At 40.9% G+C, this 22,331-nt stretch overlaps 1 protein-coding gene across 1 annotated transcript in view; it reads right to left on the reverse strand.

Moving 5' to 3' along the window:
• The window catches only part of LOC102813707 (histone-lysine N-methyltransferase PRDM9-like), an 18,470-nt gene extending 7,513 nt beyond the window's left edge, over positions 1-10,957 (reverse strand). Inside the window, exons 1-2 of the mRNA XM_006868428.1 lie at positions 10,949-10,957; positions 9,913-10,835 (exon numbers count right to left, since the gene is read on the reverse strand). Coding sequence (XP_006868490.1) covers positions 9,913-10,835; positions 10,949-10,957 — 932 coding nt within the window. The remainder of the gene's footprint in view (positions 1-9,912; positions 10,836-10,948) is intronic.
• Between the last annotated feature and the right edge of the window lie 11,374 nt (positions 10,958-22,331).

Below are 22,331 nucleotides of genomic sequence, written 5' to 3' on the forward strand. Positions count from 1 at the left end.
GCTTGTAGATTTGAAATGCTGACTCTGAGCTCCCTTCTCTTCATACATATATAATACATAATGTAAACAACACACACTTATATACGTTTAGAGATTGCGGCATAAAACAAATGTCAAGTGCCACAGAGTTGATTCCGACCCACAGCAACCCTGTTTATGCTTTTCTAAGAGTGACTGGTGAGCTTGAACCGCTGACCTTGAGAATATAGCCCATTTTGCAGTCCAGCGCATTAACCCAAAGTGGCACATTATCAAAATGTATTCCCAGAGAATGGGTTCTCTATTTCATCTTTTGGTGACCTTTTAGAATACACGTTTCTAATTTTCAGGCGATCCCTATCAACTAGTCTGTCCTCTGCTTTTTGTGCATTCACAGGTAAGTTTCACAGTGTATTCATGTCACACGTGATAGCCCTTAAGTTTGCCATTATTTTTTCATTAATAATCTGTATTGTTCTCATTTTCACATTAATGTCTGCAGACAATTTTAAGTTTGTTTTTATATATGGAGTGAGACATGGGAGGCACTCCCTTCTTCTGAAAATGTATCTTCAGTTTGTCCAGCCCCTTGTGTCACAGAGAATAGCTCATTAAATAATGTATTTTGTCACCATTTCAAAGACCAGCTGTCTGCACAGAGATTTATTTACCTCTAGGCTTTCATTTCTGCTCATTGATTAATTTCCATAGTGGTATTAACACCAGGTTATTTTGATTATTTGGCTGGATAGTAGGGTTTGAGGCATTTTTAGCCTTAATTTGATTTTACCAAATAACTTTTTTGCAATCCTGTTGTATATGATTCACTGTGCTTATATTTGAAGGTAAGTCCTTTTAAGTATTACATGTATTTATATGTTCTCAATATCTAGAGACAAGGTGGTGGGTTTGAACCACCAACATTGAGATCCAGTACATTATCCTATGGTGCCACATGAGTTCTCTTCTTGAGCTCATAGCAGGGACTAAGTATCTGCTGAATTCATGAAGGGATGAGAAAAGATGAGGTCTTCTGAGCAAGAGAGAGAAGAAAGTGGCCACTTGCCTTACACGTACCCAGTAATGCATTCCCACCAAAACCTGGAGACTTGGTCCCCTATAATACTCACCTTTGCCCTTTTCTGTTTGAATCCATTTCTTCCTGGTCTCCATATTGTCCTTGTGTTTTGAGACCAAAGTCTTCCCCAATCCTTCTCATCTGGGACAGAAGCAGAAGAATCAGGTAGAGCAATGACACCACACTCACTATGAGGCCCTAAAATTGATGTTAGAATCTAGATTGGGCCAGCATTAAATCTACAGATTGCTTTGGGTATCATGGACATTTTCATATTGTTAAGTCTTCCTATCCAAAGGTAGTGTAAAGGCCTCCATTTCTGTAGGTCTACTTGGTTTCTTGTAGTAGTGTTTTGTATAGCTCATTGGATAGTGCCTTGGTACCCCTTTTATATTCATAGCATCTGGGATAATAAAGGCTTAATACACAAGCTGCCATCTACAATCTTCACATGTAACTCCCTCCAGAGGAAAGTCCTCTTCCATTCCTTGGTCAATAAGGTGATCAAAAATTCTCTATCAAAATCCTTGATCCAAAGGAAGGAATGTGTGAGAAATGGGAAAATTAAAAATACAAAATCAGTCTCCATTTCTCTGAGACCAGAAGAACTAGATGGTGTCTGGTTACTACTTTCAACTGCCCTAAAAGGAAACAGATTACAAGGTCTTAGATGGAGCAGCAGAATATGTGGAACAAATCTCAAAATTATTTTTTAAATTAAAAAGATAAAAAATAAAGAAATAAAAAGATTGGGCTAACTAGTCAGAAAAGACTGCCGGAGCCCGAAACTATGGTCCTTGACCACTAGAGGATAGTTAGGGTATTATGTCAACTTGACTAGACCAAAATTTCCCGGGGTTAACAAGTGTTGTTAAGTGCCAACAAGTCAGTTCCGACCCATAGCGACCCTGTACAGGGCTTCCAAGTAGCAGCTGGTGAGCTCAAACCACAGACCTTGCAGTTCAAATGGCTTTGCAGTCTGGCACATTAACCCACAGTGCAGTACTAGGACCCCAGGGTTAACAATTAGGATGAGGTTATTCCCATGATGATGTAACCTAACATATGCATAGTTAACTATGAGGAGTGGTCATGAGCAGCCAATGAATTGAAAGTATGCTTCCTTGTGGGTATGGCCACTTACAATATAATGAACTTTTGAGAAAACTCTCATTCTCATACTGGGTCCTGGGACTCTACAATTTTTAAAAAATGCTTTTATTAGGAATTAAGTGACAGTTTACAGTGCAGGAAAAAAAATTTTTATTGTGAATTGAGAGATAGTTTAAATGGCAGGACATAGGTTTTGCACTCAACCAATCATATTTTGTTTCAGGGCAATGATTATAATTCCCTCCAAGGACCACTTGTTAACAGTATGTGCCTCTACCCTTTTTCCCCCCTCACCCCCTTTGATTTTCACAAAAACACACGAGTATGTAATTGTTTAAACAACTAAAGGCCTGCTCATCAGCACCCACCCCTTTCCTTCAGTAAATTGATAATCCTCAGCTGCTCTCTCACCATGTCATCACCTCTGCCTCCTCTGGTTAGGATCCCAAGCTCTGTGCCTGATCTGCCCTCTTGATGCTTCTAGGGTCCTCTGTTCCTGGAATGCAAGGTTAACTACAACCCCCCTTTTGCTATACAACTTTTACCTCGACAGCTGTGACAATCACAATTAGGCCAGGTTTAGCAATTAGGGAGAGAAAGGAGGAACCTGAGGCAATGGCCCTGGACCACCCTTCAGGTCTAGAAAGGAAGTCACCCTTGGGAACCAATTTTCAGTCAAGCAGTGAAATGGTGGAGACAGGTGACACCACCACAAGTAAGGTATGCTGACTATGGAGTGGTCAGTCTTTCTAAATCAAAAGGGCAACATTTTCCTAAGAACAAAGTTGAGAATGGATGCGAAGGTGAGTAGATTAGAAAAAGCAACAACACGGAGGAAGGAGATCATTCAGGAAAAAACACATTTCAATTGTTATCCAAAACAAAAAAACTCTGACATGCTGAGTAAATCATGGCTTCCTGCCATAACCCAGAAAACCAGGACTAAGGAATCCTTCCCATTGTATTCATAAACCCAACAACAGGGAATGTTTCTCCCAAACTGAACTCACCCTGCACAGCCCTAAACCACTACGGGAGTGCAAGACGCGAGTAGTTAGTTCTCTCTAGTCCTCAGTTTTTTCTCCCAGACTGATCCTATCATCTACAAATATGAAATGGCCTAGACTGCAAGGTCAGGTTGAACCGCAAGGTCAATGGTTCAAGCTCACCATCATCTCCTTTATATGTTCGTTAATACTCGAAACCCACTCGGCTGCATTTAACAAAAATGAGTCCTGATGTGGTGCTGTAGGATTAGCTCTAGACCACAGGGTGGTTTGAACCTAAGGTTCGCAGTTCAAATCCCACCAGCTGATAAGGGTCACTATGAGTCACTACCTACTCGATAATACCTAACAACAAAACCACCATTCATTTGTCGTGCTTTCCTCTCCAAAACAGGAGCCCAGGTACACATACGGGGTGACCCGCCACAGCGAGATCCTACCACTGCACTAGCCCCACTCCCCTAGTGGCCAAAACTCCCCCTCAGGTCTCAAGGCAGGCTCACGCATGGTGAATTAACCGTACAATCCATTGTGCTCCTGAAAGTCTATTTAAAATACCCATACAGAGAGATTCACCAGCTGCTCCTTGGAAACCATATACTGTATATACATGAAACAGATACAGCTCAACAGCACTTTAACATTACAGTAAATGTACAGTGGTCCTCCGTTCCGAAGTCCAACCACGACACCTCAAACACTGGGAGATTGTAAGGCCCAATTGCCCTATACTAACTAATTTTTAAGAAAGGATCAGGCTGAAGTTGGAAATGTTTAGCATCAACAACTCCCCTGGATGCAGAAACCCCCTTCCCCCTTAACTCTGGCTAAACTTGGCTTCTGTAACACTGCTTATGCAAATTCCTCACATCTGAGTGGGCCTGCCTGACTCACAGGATACTGTGGCCAGTGGCCAAGGCTGACCTTGAAATCAGCCAGCCAAAGTTAACCTTGAAAACTAACTGTCCCGGCAGATGTACCCCCAGCCCCAAGTTAATCTTGAGAAGTAACTGTCCTAGCTGATGTACTCCTAGCCCCCACCCTAACAGCTCATGTATACAGCATACCCTTGGTTTGTACAAGATCATGTCAGACTGTCTATGTATAAATACTCTTTGAAAAACCGGGTCGGGGATGCAGTTTTTCCTGTGTTTAGGGAAGCTGTAGTCGCTGGGCAGCTACTAAAGGCTTCCTTATCGATTCTGAGAGTCTTGAGTGGTCATCTGGGTAAATTGAGGCACAATACGATCACCTCCAAATACAACTTCTGGTCCTAAGTATAAAAGCACAAGAATAGGTAAACATCCGTTTCTGGTGGTGTGGATGGACCCCCCCAAAGAGATGCCTGGGTTAGTTTTGCCTCTTTATCAAATGAAGACCAGATGAGTTGAATGGTGTCAAAATCCATGACATAAACCAACAGTAACATTCATATAGCCTTGACAGTGTGATGTCTGCACATCCGTTTGTTCACCCTCAGGAGAAACACACAGAAAACAAGCTCCAAATTCAGAGCTGAGAACATCAAAGATGTTTTATCGACAATGCAAAAGCATTACAACGTGGGTTATCATAAAAAACTATGGAAAATATCATCGCAAGGAATATGAATTCTGAAACACTTACTTGTGCATATATCATACCTGATGTTTGGAGAATTCATGGGGACTGTGAGTTATTTCAAATCAGAAGAGGGTCAGGTGGGCCACTCCCTAGCCACACTGTGTTCAATGGTCTCATGGGCATGTGGAAAGACAGTTGTGATGTGACAGTTGATGCCTTTGAATGCTGGTTTTGGTGAAGAATACTCAATCTATTATAGGTTGTCAGAATGAGGAACAAAGCTGTCCTGGACAAACATTCAGGATGCTCCTTTAAAGTAAGCATAACACCTGTTTTTTAAAGTGAACATATCACATACTTTTAAGTTGTCAAACAAATCTGTCTTGGATGCGATATTAAAAGTATGGTACTGTTAGAGACGATTTCCACACTGTATTGCATTACCTTTCTATGGAATGGACACAAATATGGATGTCTTCCAATTGTTTGCCTGTAGAGCTACCTTCCAAATTTCTTGGCATGGACCAGTTAACAAATAAATATTTTATAAAAAGTAGAGCCGGATTGCTGCTGGAATCAAGAGTCACAAGAGTTCATCTCTCCTACATAGGACATGTTGTCAGGAAAAGGCCCTGTAGAAGGAAATGGTGTTTGACACAGTCAGAAATATAAGAGACAAAGCCACTCAATGACAAGGACGGACAGCGTGGCAGCAACAGTGGGTTCAACTGTGACAGTTGTGATGGTTTCCATTGGCTGTTTTCACTCAGCATAAAGGCCTCCATGAGCTGAACATTTTAACCAAATTATTTCCCTATATACGTTAGGAGAGAAAACTAGTAAAGCAAAAGAACATGTATTGTGGTGCATGTAACTAAATCAAGACTTACGAGCTCATAGATAGAAGCTGACAAGGTTTTCATGGTCTGTTAACCCAGAATTACAGACAATCAAACATGACTACATAAAAGGTTGAGCCAGGGGACAATCAGCCACATCCAGTCACAGAACCTCCACGTGAAGGTCTCCCACTTGCCTGACATGAAGGTGAAACTGCTTTAATTTCCTAGAACCCTGCCTTCAAGAACCTCTGAGGATGCAGCGCAGGCCACATAGAGGATCAGGGACAGGGAAGGAGGAACATCAGATGGATCGGGACTTGAAATTGCCCAGGAGTGCCCTGGAGCCCAGCTCATCACCTGCCACCCCTGTTATACACCTGGAGGAGGGCAGGCCCGGAGGTGAAGATGCTGGTACAGGATGTGGAGGAAATGAAGATGCAACTAGCCATCTCCAAAGATGCACAGGCTACCATCCAGGTAAGCCCACCAGTCCCCACCTTACCCAGGAGTCATGTTCTGAATTATAAAAAAAACTTTTTACACCAAGAAAAGGACAAGAAAGCATAATGTGTATAATGGAGTGTTTATAAAAAACCAAGATAGGAATACCAATGAGAAACACCTGAAATTAAAAGGCGACTTTTAAAATAATATAATTTATATACAAACTTAATTACAACAGTAATTATATCATGGTGATTGGTGTGCTGGGGAGTTGGTTCCGACTCATAGAGACCCTGCACTGGGTTTCCGAGGCTGTAAATCTCCATGGGAGCAGACAGCCTCATGTTTCTCCAGCAGAACTGCTGGTAGTTTTGAACTGCTGACCTTGAGGTTAGCAACCCAACTTGCAACAGTAATTATATCATAGGTATCGATAATTACACTGAATCTACAGGGGTGAGTGAAGAATTATTCATACTCTGATTGTAGCATTGTGCTTTAATCACATTTTACAAAAGGCAAATACATCATTTTTTGACATAATCTCCTTGCATTTCAATATTTTTTATATTTGTCAGCAAGTTTTCATCTTCTTTTATTAAAAAAAATGTTTTCGGTTGAAATGCTAGCCAACAATGCACCACTGTCGTCTCTTCTTCAATACAGGTGAATCTTGTTTTTCAAAGTGCTGTTTTCAGGGGACCAAACAGGTGAAAAGTCCCATGGAGCAAGATCAGGTCTATAGGGAGGATGGTCTAACACAACAAATGGAAGGTGTTGCAGTGTTGACTGTGGGGCAGAAGTGGGTGGGCTTATTGTCAGGCAGGGTCACAATGCCCTAGGATGGCAGTCGTCTCTGTTTAATCCAAAGTTTACGCTTCACTTCACTGGTGAGTTCTACCAAACATTCAGGGAAGAGCTGTCACCAATTCTACTCAAATTATTCCAGAATATAGAGAAGGATGAAAAACTTCCTAATACATTTTATGAAGCAAGCATAACCCTCATACCAAAACCAGGGAAGGACGTCATTAAGAAGGAAAATATATAGACCAATATCCCTCATGAACATAGATGCAAAAATTCTCAACAAAATCCTAGCCAACAGAATCCAGCAGCACATCAAAAAGATCCAGTGGGATTCATATCAGGGATGCAAGGATGGTTCAACATTAGAAAAACGATCAACTTAATCCAGCATATAAACCAAGTTTTGGCTTCAGTGGATCATTGAGTATCACCCTGGAAGGAGTACTGATGATTGTTGAGCCTTTTTCCTGTCAGTGTTCCAATACTGGCCTTTGAAAATCCCAGAAAACTGTAAGCATCCAATTCCCAGCTGTTGGTTGATTTTTGAACTTTTTGTTGGTCGGTGATTAAGGATGTTTCCATTCCATACTCTGTTTTTATTCTTAAAACTGTAGTGATATTTTTGTACCATTAAGGATATTTAAAGATACTTTGACCTTCCTGCCAGTATGGGTCCAAAGTTTGCTTCCAGACATACTTCTCTCTGTGTACCTCCGTGAGTTGTTTTGGTACTCATCTCGCAGAAACTTTTTGAAACCAAGGCCTGTTGTGGATCATTTCATAGGTTGAGCCAAAAATTGCAGTCACCCATCCATTCAATAGAAGCATTTCATGCACACACTCAATGTTGCCATCAGCCCTGAGTGTGGACAGGCGCTTCAATAGAACCGGAATGTGGATAATTATTGACTAAGGCTCATAAATGGACACACACCACATAGAATTCTAAGCAACATTGAAGAAAAAGAATGAATCTGCAAAACATATCACATGGACATATACTGCATTGTTGTTATGTGTCGTGGAATCATTTGTTACTCATTAGCGACCCTGCACAGGGTTTCTGAAACTGTAAATCTTTACAGGAGCAGAAAGCCTCATCTTTCTCCTGTGGAACAGCTGGTAGTTTCAAACTGCTAACCCTAAGGTTAGCAGCCTGATTCGTGACCACCACACTACCAGATAGGATCATTTTAGTACAAACATTTGGTTTTTAAATAAAAGACACATCATATAGTGCTTATGAGGGAGGGGAGATGAGCAAAGAAAATTATTCATGGGTGACAAGGTAAACATGAGTGAAAGGGCAGACAATATACCAGAAGAGGAAGACTAGCAGAGGAAAGAGGAAGGGTGACAGGAGGGAGGGAGTCAAGAAGAGTTTCAGGCAATGGAGATAAATACATGGAACTGATGGTACATGCATGGGATGCCATCACTGTAAGGAGGCAAAGGATCTGGTTTCTTAAATGTGAAGGTGACCATGTGCTCTGTGACCTTTACTAATTCACAAGAAAGTTAAACAAGAAGTTGGTTAGCTTTTGTTTTTTCAGAATACCTAGGGCAACTTGATCATATTTAAATAAAAGGAAAAAAAACAATTCTTATCTTTAGGAAAGAGCCAAAAGATAGCACAGTTGAGCAGGATCGAGACTCCTCTTTCCCCAGTCTTGGAGTTCAGGGCAGCTTTTGAAAGGTCCTTGCCAACAAAATGAAACCTTTGAGAACACAAGAAAAGGAGATGCTGTCGTACCATAGTCCTCAGAATTTAGGTGGATGGACATTATAAAACAACTATAATCTAGTTGGCTCTATTGTCCAGGCTCATAAAAACACCAAAAAGAAAATTTACAAAGAGAAACAACAGCAATGAAATGGTAAATGTTTAAATGATAATAAAGACTATTTTCCCTCTTTGGAGTTTAGTGGGAAGGTCCTATGCCACTTTCAAGACATGCTGCCATCATGTGCGGCATGCAGGTGTAGAGCTGTAGGACAGGTAAGGTCACTTTAAACCAGAGAGTGGTTCCCTGGAAACCCTATACAGGGTCGCTATGAGTCAGAACCAACTGGAAGGCACTTAACAATAACCTGTCAACAGATGGACTACACAGACACTCCACAACAAAGACAGGAGAGACCAAATGAAACAGACACAGGTGAAAATCCTAGCACCTTCAACATCAGAGGAAAAGTAAGAGAAGTGGACTGAATGGCTGCTGAGAGGATAAGCTGAGTACAGACACTGGGGGAGGAAGACAAACTGGGGAACAGACAGACAGACTCATCAGGATCATACAATTACTACTGAACCAATGTATAAATAGTCTTCATTATTTCTTCTGTGTGAAAACATTTCACTTTGAATTGAGTCGTTCAAAAGATGCCCTGAAATTACATCAAGGACTTAAGAGGATTTCTGATCCTGTTCACCTACCGTGTCTATTGCCTTATTGATAAAGGCAAGAATTGGCCTTATTCAGTTTATTTAAATATGTTCAGACTTCTGGTAACACAGCGGACTGAAAAGATGTAATATACAGACCCTCTACAATGAAGATATGAGACATTAAATAAAAAAGACTCAGATGAAAATCCCAGAACCCTGAGCATCAGAGGAAAGGTTAGAGAGGTGGCCTGAGTGCTGGGATGGGAAGCTGAGCAGGGATGGTGAAATAAGCACAGACTGATGAGCCGTCAGTAAGATTTGGCACAGCCATATTATGAGCCACTTAGGCAACAGGATTCTAACAAAACACATTCACACAGGATGAGAAAAGAAGGATTTCTTGTTTTCTAACACACTGCTCTGTTATAATTACAAGGGTGGCCAATTTCCACCTCCATCCAGCATCAGTGCAAACCCTGATCTCCAGTAACTTAGGGTCACCTGTCGGGAGACACTTGAGTTTCATTGGGGGACAGTTGCGCCTCACTGGTGACTTGTTTCAAGTGGGCTCAACTCCAGACCTAAAGAAGCCGTACAGCCATAAGACCAGCACTGAAAAAGTCACGCTGAATCATCGGAAATACCTTGTGCCCTGAGTGTGTCCTTTGGTGGAACAACAATGTTGACTTATAAGCAAACCTTCGGCCACACTCGCTGCAAACAAATGGCTTTTCCCCTGAATGTTTCCTTTGATGGCACAACAAGTTTGACTTCTGAGCAAACCCTCGGCCACACTCACTGCAAACATATGGCTTTTCCCCTGAGTGTGTCCTTTGGTGGCACAACAAATTTGACTTACGAGTAAACCCTCGGCCACACTCGCTGCAAACATACGGCTTTTCCTTTGAGTGTGTTCTTTCATGGCACAACAAGTATGACTTATCAACAAACCCTCGGCCACACTCACTGCAAACATATGGCTTTTCCCCTGAGTGTGTCCTTTGGTGGCGCAACATGGTTGACTTACGAGCAAACCCTCGGCCACACTCATTGCAAACATATGGCTTTTTCACGGAGTGTGTGCTTTGGTGGCACAAGAAGGTTGACTTATAAGCAAACTCTCGTCCACACTCATTGCAAAGATATGGCTTTTCCCCTGAGTGTGTTCTTTCATGGCCCAACAAGTTTGATTTCTGAGAAAACCCTTGACCACACTCACTGCAAACAAATGGCTTTTCCCCTGAGTGTGTCCTTTGGTGACACAACAAGGTTGACTTCTTAGCAAATCCTCGTCCACACTCACTGCAAACATATGGCTTTTCCCCTGAATGTGTCCTTTGGTGAGACAACAAGGTTGACTTCTGAGCAAATCCTCGTCCACACTCACTGCAAACATATGGCTTTTCCCCTGAGTGTGTCCTTTGGTGAGACAACAAGGTTGACTTCTTAGCAAATCCTAGTCCACACTCATTGCAAACATAGGGCTTTTCCCCTGAGTGTGTTCTTTTGTGGCCCAATAAGTATGACTTCTGAGCAAACCCTTGGCCACACTCACTGCAAACATATGGGTTGTTCCCTGGGTGTGTCCTTCTGTGTCTGCGCAGGACTGACTTATGAGCAAACAGTCGACCATAATCACTGCCATCATATGGCTTGTCCCTTGAGTATTGTCTTTGGTGGCACAGTAAGGCTGAATTCTGAGCAAACCCTTGACCACACTCACCAGAAACATGTGGATTTCCCCGGAGGACGGACCTCTGGTTTGTGATGAACTTTGACTTCAGGCCACAGTCTGTTCCACCCTCTCTGTAGCTGACTGCTTCAAATCTTACAGTTTCAACTTCCTTCAGTGTTTTATCTGTTTCAACAGATGGCACAGTCTGGGTTGAGTTGGGCTTTATGCCTACACCTGTGTAGCCTTCTCTCAGCCTTGCTGAAACTCTTTGGGGTGGGCTACTGAGTTCCCATAACATCTTTCCTTCCACTCTGCTCACACACAAGGTATGGGCGAAGTCTTCTCTATCATAACCGTCTGTGTTTTCTTTCCAGAACCTCTGATCAAAATCCTGCTTGTCAGGCTGTTTCTGTGACTCTGGTATGGAAGACCCTGAATGGAAGGGACACTCTGCACATAAACCCGGGAAAGTCTGAAGTACATATTGACTGAAAATTTGTTGGCAGGAGAAAGACAGAAAACAGGAGAAACAGTGCTGGGTTTCTGGCTTTGGTTCTACAAAAAAACAAAGATGTCAGTTAGTTCAGCCAAGATTGGGACAACTGTAATCCAGAAAGGATTCCATGGCACTTAACAATATTAACAACCATGGAGATTGATGTGGTGCGACAGGATAAATGCTGGAATGCCATCTGCCAGATTAGTGGTTCAAACTCACTAGTTGTGTGTTAAAAACACTACACAGGGTTGCTAAGTGTCAGGGGAGACTCAATGGCACTTAATAACAATAACTGCTAAATATCACGAACATTTCCTGATAAACTTTGTCGCCCAGGGATGTGGTCTTTGGTAAAGTGTCTCTTCATGTCCTCTTTCCACTTTCAATTAGATGATGTGTCTTTTAATTGGGGACACAGTGACTCATTCTATATATTGTAACATTAGTCCCTTGTCTGACATGTTGCTTCCAAAAATATTTTCCCAGTCTTTTGTTTCTATTGGCACTCTTTAGGTGATATCTTCCAATACACACAGGGTCCAAGTTTTATCAGGTACCTGTCATCTATTCTGTTTTCTCTTCTGTGTGTGTTGTCACTTACGTTTCATGGTAGATTCGTACTGTTTATCAGAGCCCCTGAGTTTGCCCTTATTTTCCCATTAGTGGTACTTATATTTGTAGAGTTACATTTAGGACTTTAATCAATGTTGACTTTCTTTCACTATACAGTGTGCTAATTAGATCTTGTTTTATTTCTTAGCAATGGGATTTCCAATTTTGACACTTTTTTGCCCTTTAGTTTCCTTTTTACAAGAACTTTTTACAGTCCTTTTGTATATAAGATTCACTGTTTTCTGTCTCCTTATACTTGAAGGTAAGTCCTAAGTATTATATTTAATAATATGTTCTCACTATCTAGAGTATTATCTGGTTCTCAGTGAAAACAAAGCAAACAAGTTCATGGACATATATTAGCATCTACCTCATGACCAACTTATTATGTGTTGTAGAATAGAATTGCCACAGAGCCAAAAATAGTAAAAAACCTATCAAATTCTCTGGAGTCATATGGTCACATAGATCTACTGCAAACAGTTAGGTTCAAAGTGCCAACCTTTCACTTAAGATCAACTTTGTTTAACTACTAGGCCTACAAGACTCCTTCAGCCCATTTATTGTTAAGTGACATTGAGTCACTTCTGAATCATACTTTAGAATCTGTGTAGAGTCTCTGAGACAAGGTGATGGGTTTGAATCAATGACATTCAGGTCCAGTGCATTACCCTATAGCACCACATCAGATCTCCCCATTTGGGTACAGAGCAGAGCCCAGTAAGTGTATCTGCTGAATTCATGAAGGAAAAGATGACAGCACATTCTCACCCAATGAGAAAACATTCTGGTATGTCTCAAGCATCACTTCTTTGTAAAGGTTTTTCTGCTCAGAGCTCAGTTTCTTCCATTCTGCCTCTGTGAAGACCACGGCGACATCTTCGAATGTAAGTGGTTCCTAGTACAAGCGATAAATGCACAGCAAATTAAGCAGGACTTTTCACCATTTGAGGAATTCACTGGTGACTTAGAAGATCGTGGACATTAGTAAGTTCATCTAATTTTGTTCATTAAACAAGAAGTTCTGGACAAAACTAGGCACCCACCAGTGCAAGAAATTCTGTGGGGACCATCAATGATTCACAAAACATACCCTGACCCTCAAACATGTATCCTCAATGAAGAAAAGATCTGTGAATTAATTTGAGACCTGTAAGCAGAATTCAAAAAAGCGACTTAAAGAATTCATGATGGAAGGATGGGATATAAAAGAAGAAAAGAAATACTGGATGTGTTCTAGTGTTAAGTATCAAGAGATAGTGAAGACTGAAAGGAGAACCGGAAGGGAAATTTCAATTATAAGAAAAGTGAGTAGACAGATAACTTCTGCATGAAATATTTTTGACAAGTTCTGCTAACTATTCTGATGGACTTTTTAAAATGATTTTAATGAACTTTTCCAATATCCTTAACTCTTCACACACACAGAAGAGTACTAATTCATCTATGGAAATAGTGGTCGAGAGAATGTAATATTCCATTAAAATGATGTTTATAGACAGTATCTTACACTGTGTGTCACGTCTTCTAGTGCAGAAACATTCTCCTCACCTCCCACATACGTGGAACATCTGGTCCCGCCACCAGTACAAACAAAACTGAGTCACTGGCTGCTATCTAAAAGGCCAAGTTCCTAGATGCAAAAAACTACCCCCTCCAAAGTCCACTCTGATGGATTCTTGAAGGCCCAACTCCTTCCGATTTACCAAGGTGGAGGCCAACCTGTCCACCCAATGCTAGGTTCTATGTACTACACGCCCTGATTAGGGATGAGAGGTGATGGGTTAATGTCATGGGGGATGAGTGACACAATACCTAGTACTGTCACTCTTAAAGATAACGGAAATCTTATTAAACAACAAATATTGCACCCTGTTACCATGGACTCAATTCGGACTCACAGCACCTTTATATGGAGAAGTACAATTGCCCCATAGGGTTTCTGAGACTAAATCTTTCTGAAGCAAATGTCTCCAAATCTTGCTCCTGCGCAGGCCATGGTGGCTTCATGTGGCCCTTGTGGGTAGCATAAAAGACCTAACTGATACACCTTAAGGGTCCTGAAAGCATTTTACTGAGGTAAAATTTAAAATTCACTGGCTTCACAACTCACCCACTTTCAATGCAGAAATCCTCACTATGCAGAGACCTATGAATTTCACCGGTATCTTAAATTCCAGCAGGGTCACCCATGGTGGACATGTTTCAGATGAGCTTCCAGACGAAGAGAGACTAGGAAGGAGAGACGAACTACTTCTGAATATCTAGTCACTGAAAACCTTATGAACAGAGAAACACTGTCAGATATAGTGCTGGAAAATGAGCCTCTCAGGTTAGAAGGCACCCAAAATACGACTGGAAAGAGCTGCCTCCTCAAAGTAGAGGTGACTGTGATGACATGAATGGAGTAAAGCCCATGGGAGAAAAGCCCGCGGGACCTTCATTTGCTGATGGGGCACAATTAAAAATGAACAGAAACACCTGTAAACATCCATTAATAATTAGAATATGGAATGTATTCTAGGAAAATTAGAAATTGTCAAAAACTAAATGGAATGCATAAACATCGATATCTTGGGCATTAGTGAGCTGAAATGGACTGGTATTCACTGTTTTGAATCTGACAACCACCTGGTTTACTATGTTGAGAATGATAAGTTGAAGAGGAATGGTGTTGCACTCATTGTCAAAAAGAGGGTATCCAGCTCAGTTATGAGGTACAACGCTGTCTATGACAGGATAATATCCATGCGCCTACAGGGAAAGGGTTGCTATGGGTCGGGATCGACTCCACGGCACTTAACAACAACAAAAACAACATAGGGAAGACCAGTTAATACGTCAATTATTCAAATTTACATACCAACTACCAAAGCTAAAGAGGATGAAATCGAAGAATTCTACCAAGCAAACATGCAATCAAGATGTATTCATTATTACTGGTGATTGGAATGCAAACGTTGGGAGCAAAGAGGAAAGATCAGTAGTTGGAAAATATGGCCTTGGTGATAAAAATGATGCTGGAGATCGCATGATAGAATTCTGCAAATCCAATGATTTGTTCATTTCAAATACCTTCTTTAGACAGCATAAGAGACAACTATACACATGGACCTCGCCAGATGGAATACACAGAAATCAAATTGACTACATCTGGGGAAAGAGACGATGAAAAAGCTCCATTTCATCAGTCAAAACAAAGCCAGGGGCAGATTGTGAAATAGACCATCAATTGCTCATAGGCAAATTCAAACTGAAGCTGAAGAAAATGAAAAAAGTCCACGAGAGCCAAAACATAACCTTGAATATATCCCACTTGAATTTAGAGATCATCTGAAGAACAGATTTGATACAATAAACACAGAAGATCGCAGTCCAGAGAGTTGTGGGATGACATCAAGAGCATCATACAGGAAGAAAGCAAAAAGTCATTAAGAAGGCAAGAAAGAAGGAAAAGGTCAAAATGGATGTCAGAAGAGACTCTGAAACTTGCACTTCAGTGAAGAGATGCTAAAGCAAACGGAAGAAATGAGGAGGTACAAGAGCTGAACAGAAATTTTCAAATATCACCTTGAGAAGATAAAGCCAAATATTAAAACAAAATGTACAAAGATCTGGAGTCAGAACACCAAAAAAGAATACGCTCAGCATTTTTCAATCTAGGGGAACTGAAGAAAAAATTCAAGCCTCGACTTTCGTTATTGATGGATTCTTTGGGCAAATTACTGAATGATGCAGAGAGCATCAAAAGAAGATGGAAAAAATACACAGAGTCACTGTACCAAAGGAAATGGCTGATGTTCTACCGATTCAGGAGGCTGCACATGATCAAAAATCAATGATACTTAAGGAGGAAGTCCAAGGTGCATTGAAGGTACTGGCAAAGAACAAGGCACCAGGAATTGAGGGAATAAAAACTGAAATCTTTAAGGAAGTGAGGAGGCACAGGAGGCACTCACTCATCTATGCCAAGAAAATCTGGCCAACTGATTAAAAGAGATTCATATTTATGCCCATTCCAAAGAGAGGTGACCCAACAGAATGCGGAAATCCTTGAACAATCTCTTTAATACCCCATGCAAGTAAAGTTTTAGTAAAGGGAATACAGAAATGGCTGCAAGCATACATTGACAGAGAACTTTCAGAAGTTCAAGCTGGATTCAGAAGAGGCTGTGGAATGAGGGATAGCATTGCTGATGCCCGATGGATCTTGGATGAAAGCAGAGAATATCAGAATGATTACCTGTGCTTTATTGACTGTGCAAAGGCTTTTGATTGTGTGGACCATGACAAGCTATGGACAACATTGCCAAGTATGAGTATTCCGAATACTTAATTGTGCTCATGAGGAATCTGTACCTAGACCAAGAGGCAATTGTTTGAACAGAACATGGGAACACTGAGTGGATTAAAATTAAGAAAGGTGTGCGACAAGGTTGTATTCTTTCACCATACTTATTCAACCTGTATGCTGAGCACATAATCCAAGAAGCTGGGTTCTATGAAGAGAAACGTGGCATCAGAATTGGAAGAAGACTCATTAACAACCTGAGATACGCATATGATATAACCTTGCTTGCTGAAAGTGAAGAAGACTTAAAATATTTACTGATGAAGATCAAAGAGCACAGCCTTCAGTATGGATTACATCTCAATGTAAAGAAAACAAAAATCCTCACCACTGGACCAATAAACAACATTCTTATCAACAGAGAAAAGACTGAAGTTGTCAAGGACTTCATTCTTCTCAGATCAACTATCAACAATCATGGAAGCAGCATCAAGAAATCAAATGACATGCTGCTTTAGGTAAATCTGCTGCACAAGACCTTTTAAAAGTGTTGGAGAGCAAAGATGTGAGCTTGAACTAAGGTGTGCCTGACCCAATTCATGGTATTTTCAATAACCTCATATGCATGCAAAAGTTGGACAGTGAATAAGGAAGACCGTAGAAGAATTGATGCTTTTGAGCTATGGTGTTGGAGGAGCATACTGAAAGTGCCATGAGCTGCCAAAATAACAAACAGATGTATGTTGAAAGAAGTACATCCAGAATGTTCCTTGGAGGTCAGGATGGCCTTATACTTCAGACATATTGTCAGGAGGGACCAGTCACTGGATAAGGATATCATGTTTGGTAGGGTCAGAGAAAAAGAGGAAGACCCTAGTGAGATGGATTGGCCAAGTGGCAGCATCAATGGACTAAAGCATGGCAACAGTAGTGAGGCTGGCTCAGGATCGGGCAGTGTTTCGTTCTGGTGTGCATAAGGTCATTATGAGTTGCTATCGACTCCATGGCACCTAACAACAACAATGAATTTCAATGGCATGGCTTAACTAAATAAGTACAGAAATGAAAATGGTTGAGATTCACCTTGCAAAGTGCAATCCTGTGAGGGACTGTACAAGGTACAAAGTCTTCTTCTAGCTCCTTAATTCAGAGCATTATATAATTAGATATGCATCAGGCTTGCCAGGTGGTCAGAACAGGGAATTCGGGCTAACCACAAATCACCCACAAAGGATGCAGGAAAGGACCTTATGTGTCAGGAGAGTCTAGTAAAAAGAGTTACAACACGGGACGACCACCAAAATCCGGCATGCACACAGGCCTGACTGATCTCATGTGACCAATGAACTAATTAATCATAAGACACAATTAAAAATCAAAATTAAGGTTAGCTTATGAATGCAATAAATACAGGTGAATGGACTGGTAAAGAAGTACATCAGATCCAGGAAAAAAGGACAAATTATGGGCCCTACATCATCCTAAGAAAGCACAGGAATCAGGAAACAAGAATTAGGAATATGGTGATGTCTTTGACTTGTATTCTCAGATTTACCAGACAAGACACAAAGGACAACAGAATAAAAGTGAAACAAAGAATTCAGTTGGGGCTCCCGGCGACTCACTGCACACACAGTTCTCATCTCTGTGACAACGTCTATGGGATCCCCTTCCTCAAGTTTCAGCTAGCCAGCTTCCGCCTTTGTGGCTCCTTTCATGTGCACATTCTGTCTGAACCCTACCAATGCTTTGGGGGGAAGAAGCCCTGGACCAGAAGTTAATTCACGGTGTGACAACATCAGTAACGCGTCACAGCACTTCTAGCAAAGACCAGAGGACGTCAGGGTAGGGAGAAGAGATGTAGCTCATCAATCTTGAGTGTGTATTAAATTCAGCACAGGCTCCAAGCTCTTTTTCTTCTTTTTGTTTTTTAATGTTTTATTGTGAATTATGTGATAGTTTACATGAGAGAACATTAGCTTTACATTCATCATATTGTATACCGTTTCATTGCCATGGTTGCAATCCCCTCCATGTCTCATTAACCAACCAAAGGGTATATACCCTGCAAGCCTGACCCCCAGTCGTCAGCACACAGCCCCTCTCCCTCTCTTGGTCTAAAGTCCCCAGTCACTCCATATCTCCACGTCATCATCTCTGCTTCCATCTCTAGTGTCACTGTTTCTCTGGATACAGTATCATGCTCTACTCTTCTTCCTTGATGGTCCCAGGGACCTCCGCTCCTAGACTGCAAAGTTAATCACTCCTCTCCTTACTACAAAATGTCTACTCCAAGGTCTTCTTGATTGGGCAGCCTTTTTGTCACAAAGAAGACGTGCACTGGAAATTGTAGCAGACCTTGCCCTATCCATACCTTCATGGATCTACTATGTTTTTTATAAGAAAGCTGCAAACATTACTACAACACTTTATGTGAATTCTGGGGGTTGTTCCAGTGACTTATCAAACCCAGCACAGTACTAAGATCAACAGGTAAAAAGTGAGGGATCCCAGAGGAGACTCCCAAGCTCACATCTGGAATTCTCAAGGGATAAGGCACACCTTATAATTCAAGTCATAAGGACAGAAGTAGGCTTTTGACTGCATTCTGAAACTTATGGCAAGAATTGTACTATATCCTAGTCTACAGAAAACTAGCCTACGACCTACTGAGATCTGACCTCAGCACAGGCGGCTAGGGTTAGAGAAAGAAGTGCTGCATGGGCACCTGGAGTCAGAAGTAGACAGAGAAGAGGAAAAGTGGATGTGGTCATGTCTTCCTCTTATACTCTCAGATTTACCCACATGATATAACATTCCTGAAAACTAGGAGTGGGAAAGTGGATATATAAAGAAATTTTGGATTCTGAGCTTTAACAACAAATTACATTAGTCATTAGACATGCTTGATGTTGGTACCAAAGTACCTATTTTTATATACTCTCTATTTCTGCACTTTTAGTATCTTCAGTATTTAAAAATATGCCGAGAATACAAGATTGTAACATTATGTACCATGTATATGGATATGCAATAAAATTTAACAGTACCTTTACAGTTTTTAGTGATTGCTGTTTTTAAAGAATATGTTTTCCTGAATTTTAATTATCAATATTGGCAATACATTCCAAAAACAAACAAAAAATTAGATATCACTCTAAAATGTCTGAAATGTTATCTGCTTTCTTCCCACGACAGCATAACATATAAGCTTACTCTGCAGTAAATGAGCCAGCATTTCAGAAAAATAAAGGAGTTCCAACTCACTCGTATTTTGGGCTTCCTCTTCTCCTTTTCATAGCAGTCAATAGCCTTAAATGACAAACCTACACGAAGAAAGACAAACTCTGTGAAGTGACACCTCCCACAATGCTCCCCGATGAGGTTTTCTCAGCAGGAAATGGAAGGCAGTAGCCGCTTGCCTCACCTGTACCCACTAATGCATTCCCACCAAAACCTGGACACTTGGTCTCCTATTAAGCTCACCTTCAGATGTTTCCGTTTGAATCCATTTCGTCCTGGTCTCCATATCGTCCTTGTGTTTTGAAGCCAAAATATTCCGCAGTTCTGCTCATTCAGGACAGAAAGAGAAGAATCAGGCAGTGCAATGGACCCACACTCATTACAGGGGCCATCTTTAAAAATGACGTTGGAATCTAGATACGGACAGCATTAAATCTATGGATTGCTTTGGTTAGTGTGGACGTTTTCACAATTTTAAGACTTGCTATTCATAAGTACATAACCACCACCACCATCCATAAGTAGTGTTTATTCCTCCATTTCTGCAAGTCTTTTTGGTTTCTTTTGGTAATGTTTTGTAATTATGGTTGTATAGATCATCAGAGAGTGCCTTATATACATTGTATTTGGGATCATACAGGCTTAATATATAAACTGTCATCTATTATCATCACATGAAATTAATTCCCTTTCACTCTTGGTCATTAAGGTGATAAAAAAATTCTCTATCAAATTCCTTGATTCAAAGGAGAGAATATGTGAGCAATTTTAAAACAAGTGTGAAATCAGTCTCCAAATCTCTGAGACCAGAAGAACTAGATGGTGTCGGGTTACCACTTCCAACTGCTCTGAAAGGAATCACATTACAAGTTCTTAGATGGCACTGCGGAATATGTGAAACAAATCTCAAACTTAATTTTTTCAATTAAAAACACTGGCCTCACTGGTCAGAAGTGACTTGAGGAGCCTGAAACTATAGCCTTCAAACACTCTAATAGTGTTCTGTGTCAACCTGACCAGGCCAGAATTTCCAGGGGTCCACAGTAAGGAGCTCTGGTAGTGTAGTGGTTACGAATTGGGCTGTGAACCTTAAGGTCAGCGGTTCGAAACTACCAGCTGCTCCGCGGGAGAAAGATGAGGCTTTACACCCATAAGGATTTACACCCTCGGAAACCCTGTACAGGGTTGCTATGGGTCGGAACCTTAACAACAACAACAACAATTATAATGAGGCTATTTCTATTGTGATGATACCTAATACATGCATAATTAACTATGAGGAGTGGTCATGAGCAGCCAATGAATTGAAGGTATGTTTCATTTGGGGTGTCACCTGCTCACAATATAATGGACTCAAAAGAAGAGCTCTCAATCTCTTTTTTGGTGGGGCCCTGGGACTGAAATTATGAACCATTCCCTTGAAATAAACTGCTCCTTATATACATAGATATGTATTTCACCTGTTACGCTTCTCTGAAAAACCCAGGCTAAGACAACCACCCTTGTTCTGAAAAGGAACTCACACTCACACCCTAACAATTAGCCTAGCAGTAGGTAGGTAGACAGGCGACAATACTAGTAAAGTATATTCACTATGAAGGAAGGAAAGGTCAAACACTCAAAATCAAAAGGACAACGATTATGTAAGGACAAAGTTGAGAAGGAATGGGAAGGTGTGTGGAATAGAAACTGGAACCTCAAGAAGCAAGCAGATAACTATTGTATGCAGGTGACTGCAATCAATGGGATAAAACAAAGTGTATCATTGTAAACTGATGGTCTTCCTGGACATCTTCACTCAACTCATAATAAAGACCTGGATATCACCAGCCAGAACTGGACAGGGGCAGACTGTGGAACAGACCATTATTTGCTCATATGCAAGGGTAGGCTGAAGCTGAAGAAAATGCAAACAAGTGCACAGAGCCAAAGTATGACCTCACATATATTCCACCTGAATGCAGAAATCATCTCAAATGCAGATTTGACTCATTCCACACTAATGACCAGAAAGCAGAAGAGATGTATGTAGGATGTCATCAAGACCATCATACAGGAAGAAATCAAAAGGACATTAAGATAAAAAAGACAGAGAACATCACAATGGATGTCAGAACAGTCTCTGAAACTGACCCTGCAACTTAAAGTTGCTAATACAAATGGAAGCAATGAGAAGGCAAAACAGCTGAACAGAAAATTCTAAAAGGCAGCAGGAGAAAAAAAAGTCAAGTATTGTAATGATATGTGCAATGACATGGAGTTAGAAAACCGAAAGTGAAGAACACACTCAGCATTTCTCAAGCTGTAAGAACTGAGGAAAAAATACAAGTGTTGACTTGAAATAGAAAAGCATTCTATATGGGCCCAATCAGAAATGATGCAGAAAGCATCCAAAGAAAATAGAAGGAATAAACAGAATCACTACAGCAGAAATAAATGCTCAATCATTTCAAGAGGTAGCATATGATCAAGAGCCAATGTTAATGAAGGAAGAAGTTCAAGGTGTACTGAAGACATTCTCAAAATCCAAGACTCCGGGATTTGATGAGATACAAATGAAAGTCTTTCAACAAACTGATTCAGCACTGGGGCACTTACTCATCTTATGCTAAGAAAACTGGAGGACACCTATCAGAATTGATTGCAAGAGATCCATATTTGTACCCATTCCAAAGACAGGTGATGCAACAGAATGCAGAAATCAATGGACAGTATGATTATTATCACATGTAAGTAAACGTTTGTTAAAGATCATTTAAAAATGACTGCCACAGTACACTGACAGG

This window comes from Chrysochloris asiatica, unplaced genomic scaffold (assembly GCF_000296735.1).
Source record: "Chrysochloris asiatica unplaced genomic scaffold, ChrAsi1.0 scaffold00116, whole genome shotgun sequence".
Classification (NCBI taxonomy): domain Eukaryota; kingdom Metazoa; phylum Chordata; class Mammalia; order Afrosoricida; family Chrysochloridae; genus Chrysochloris; species Chrysochloris asiatica.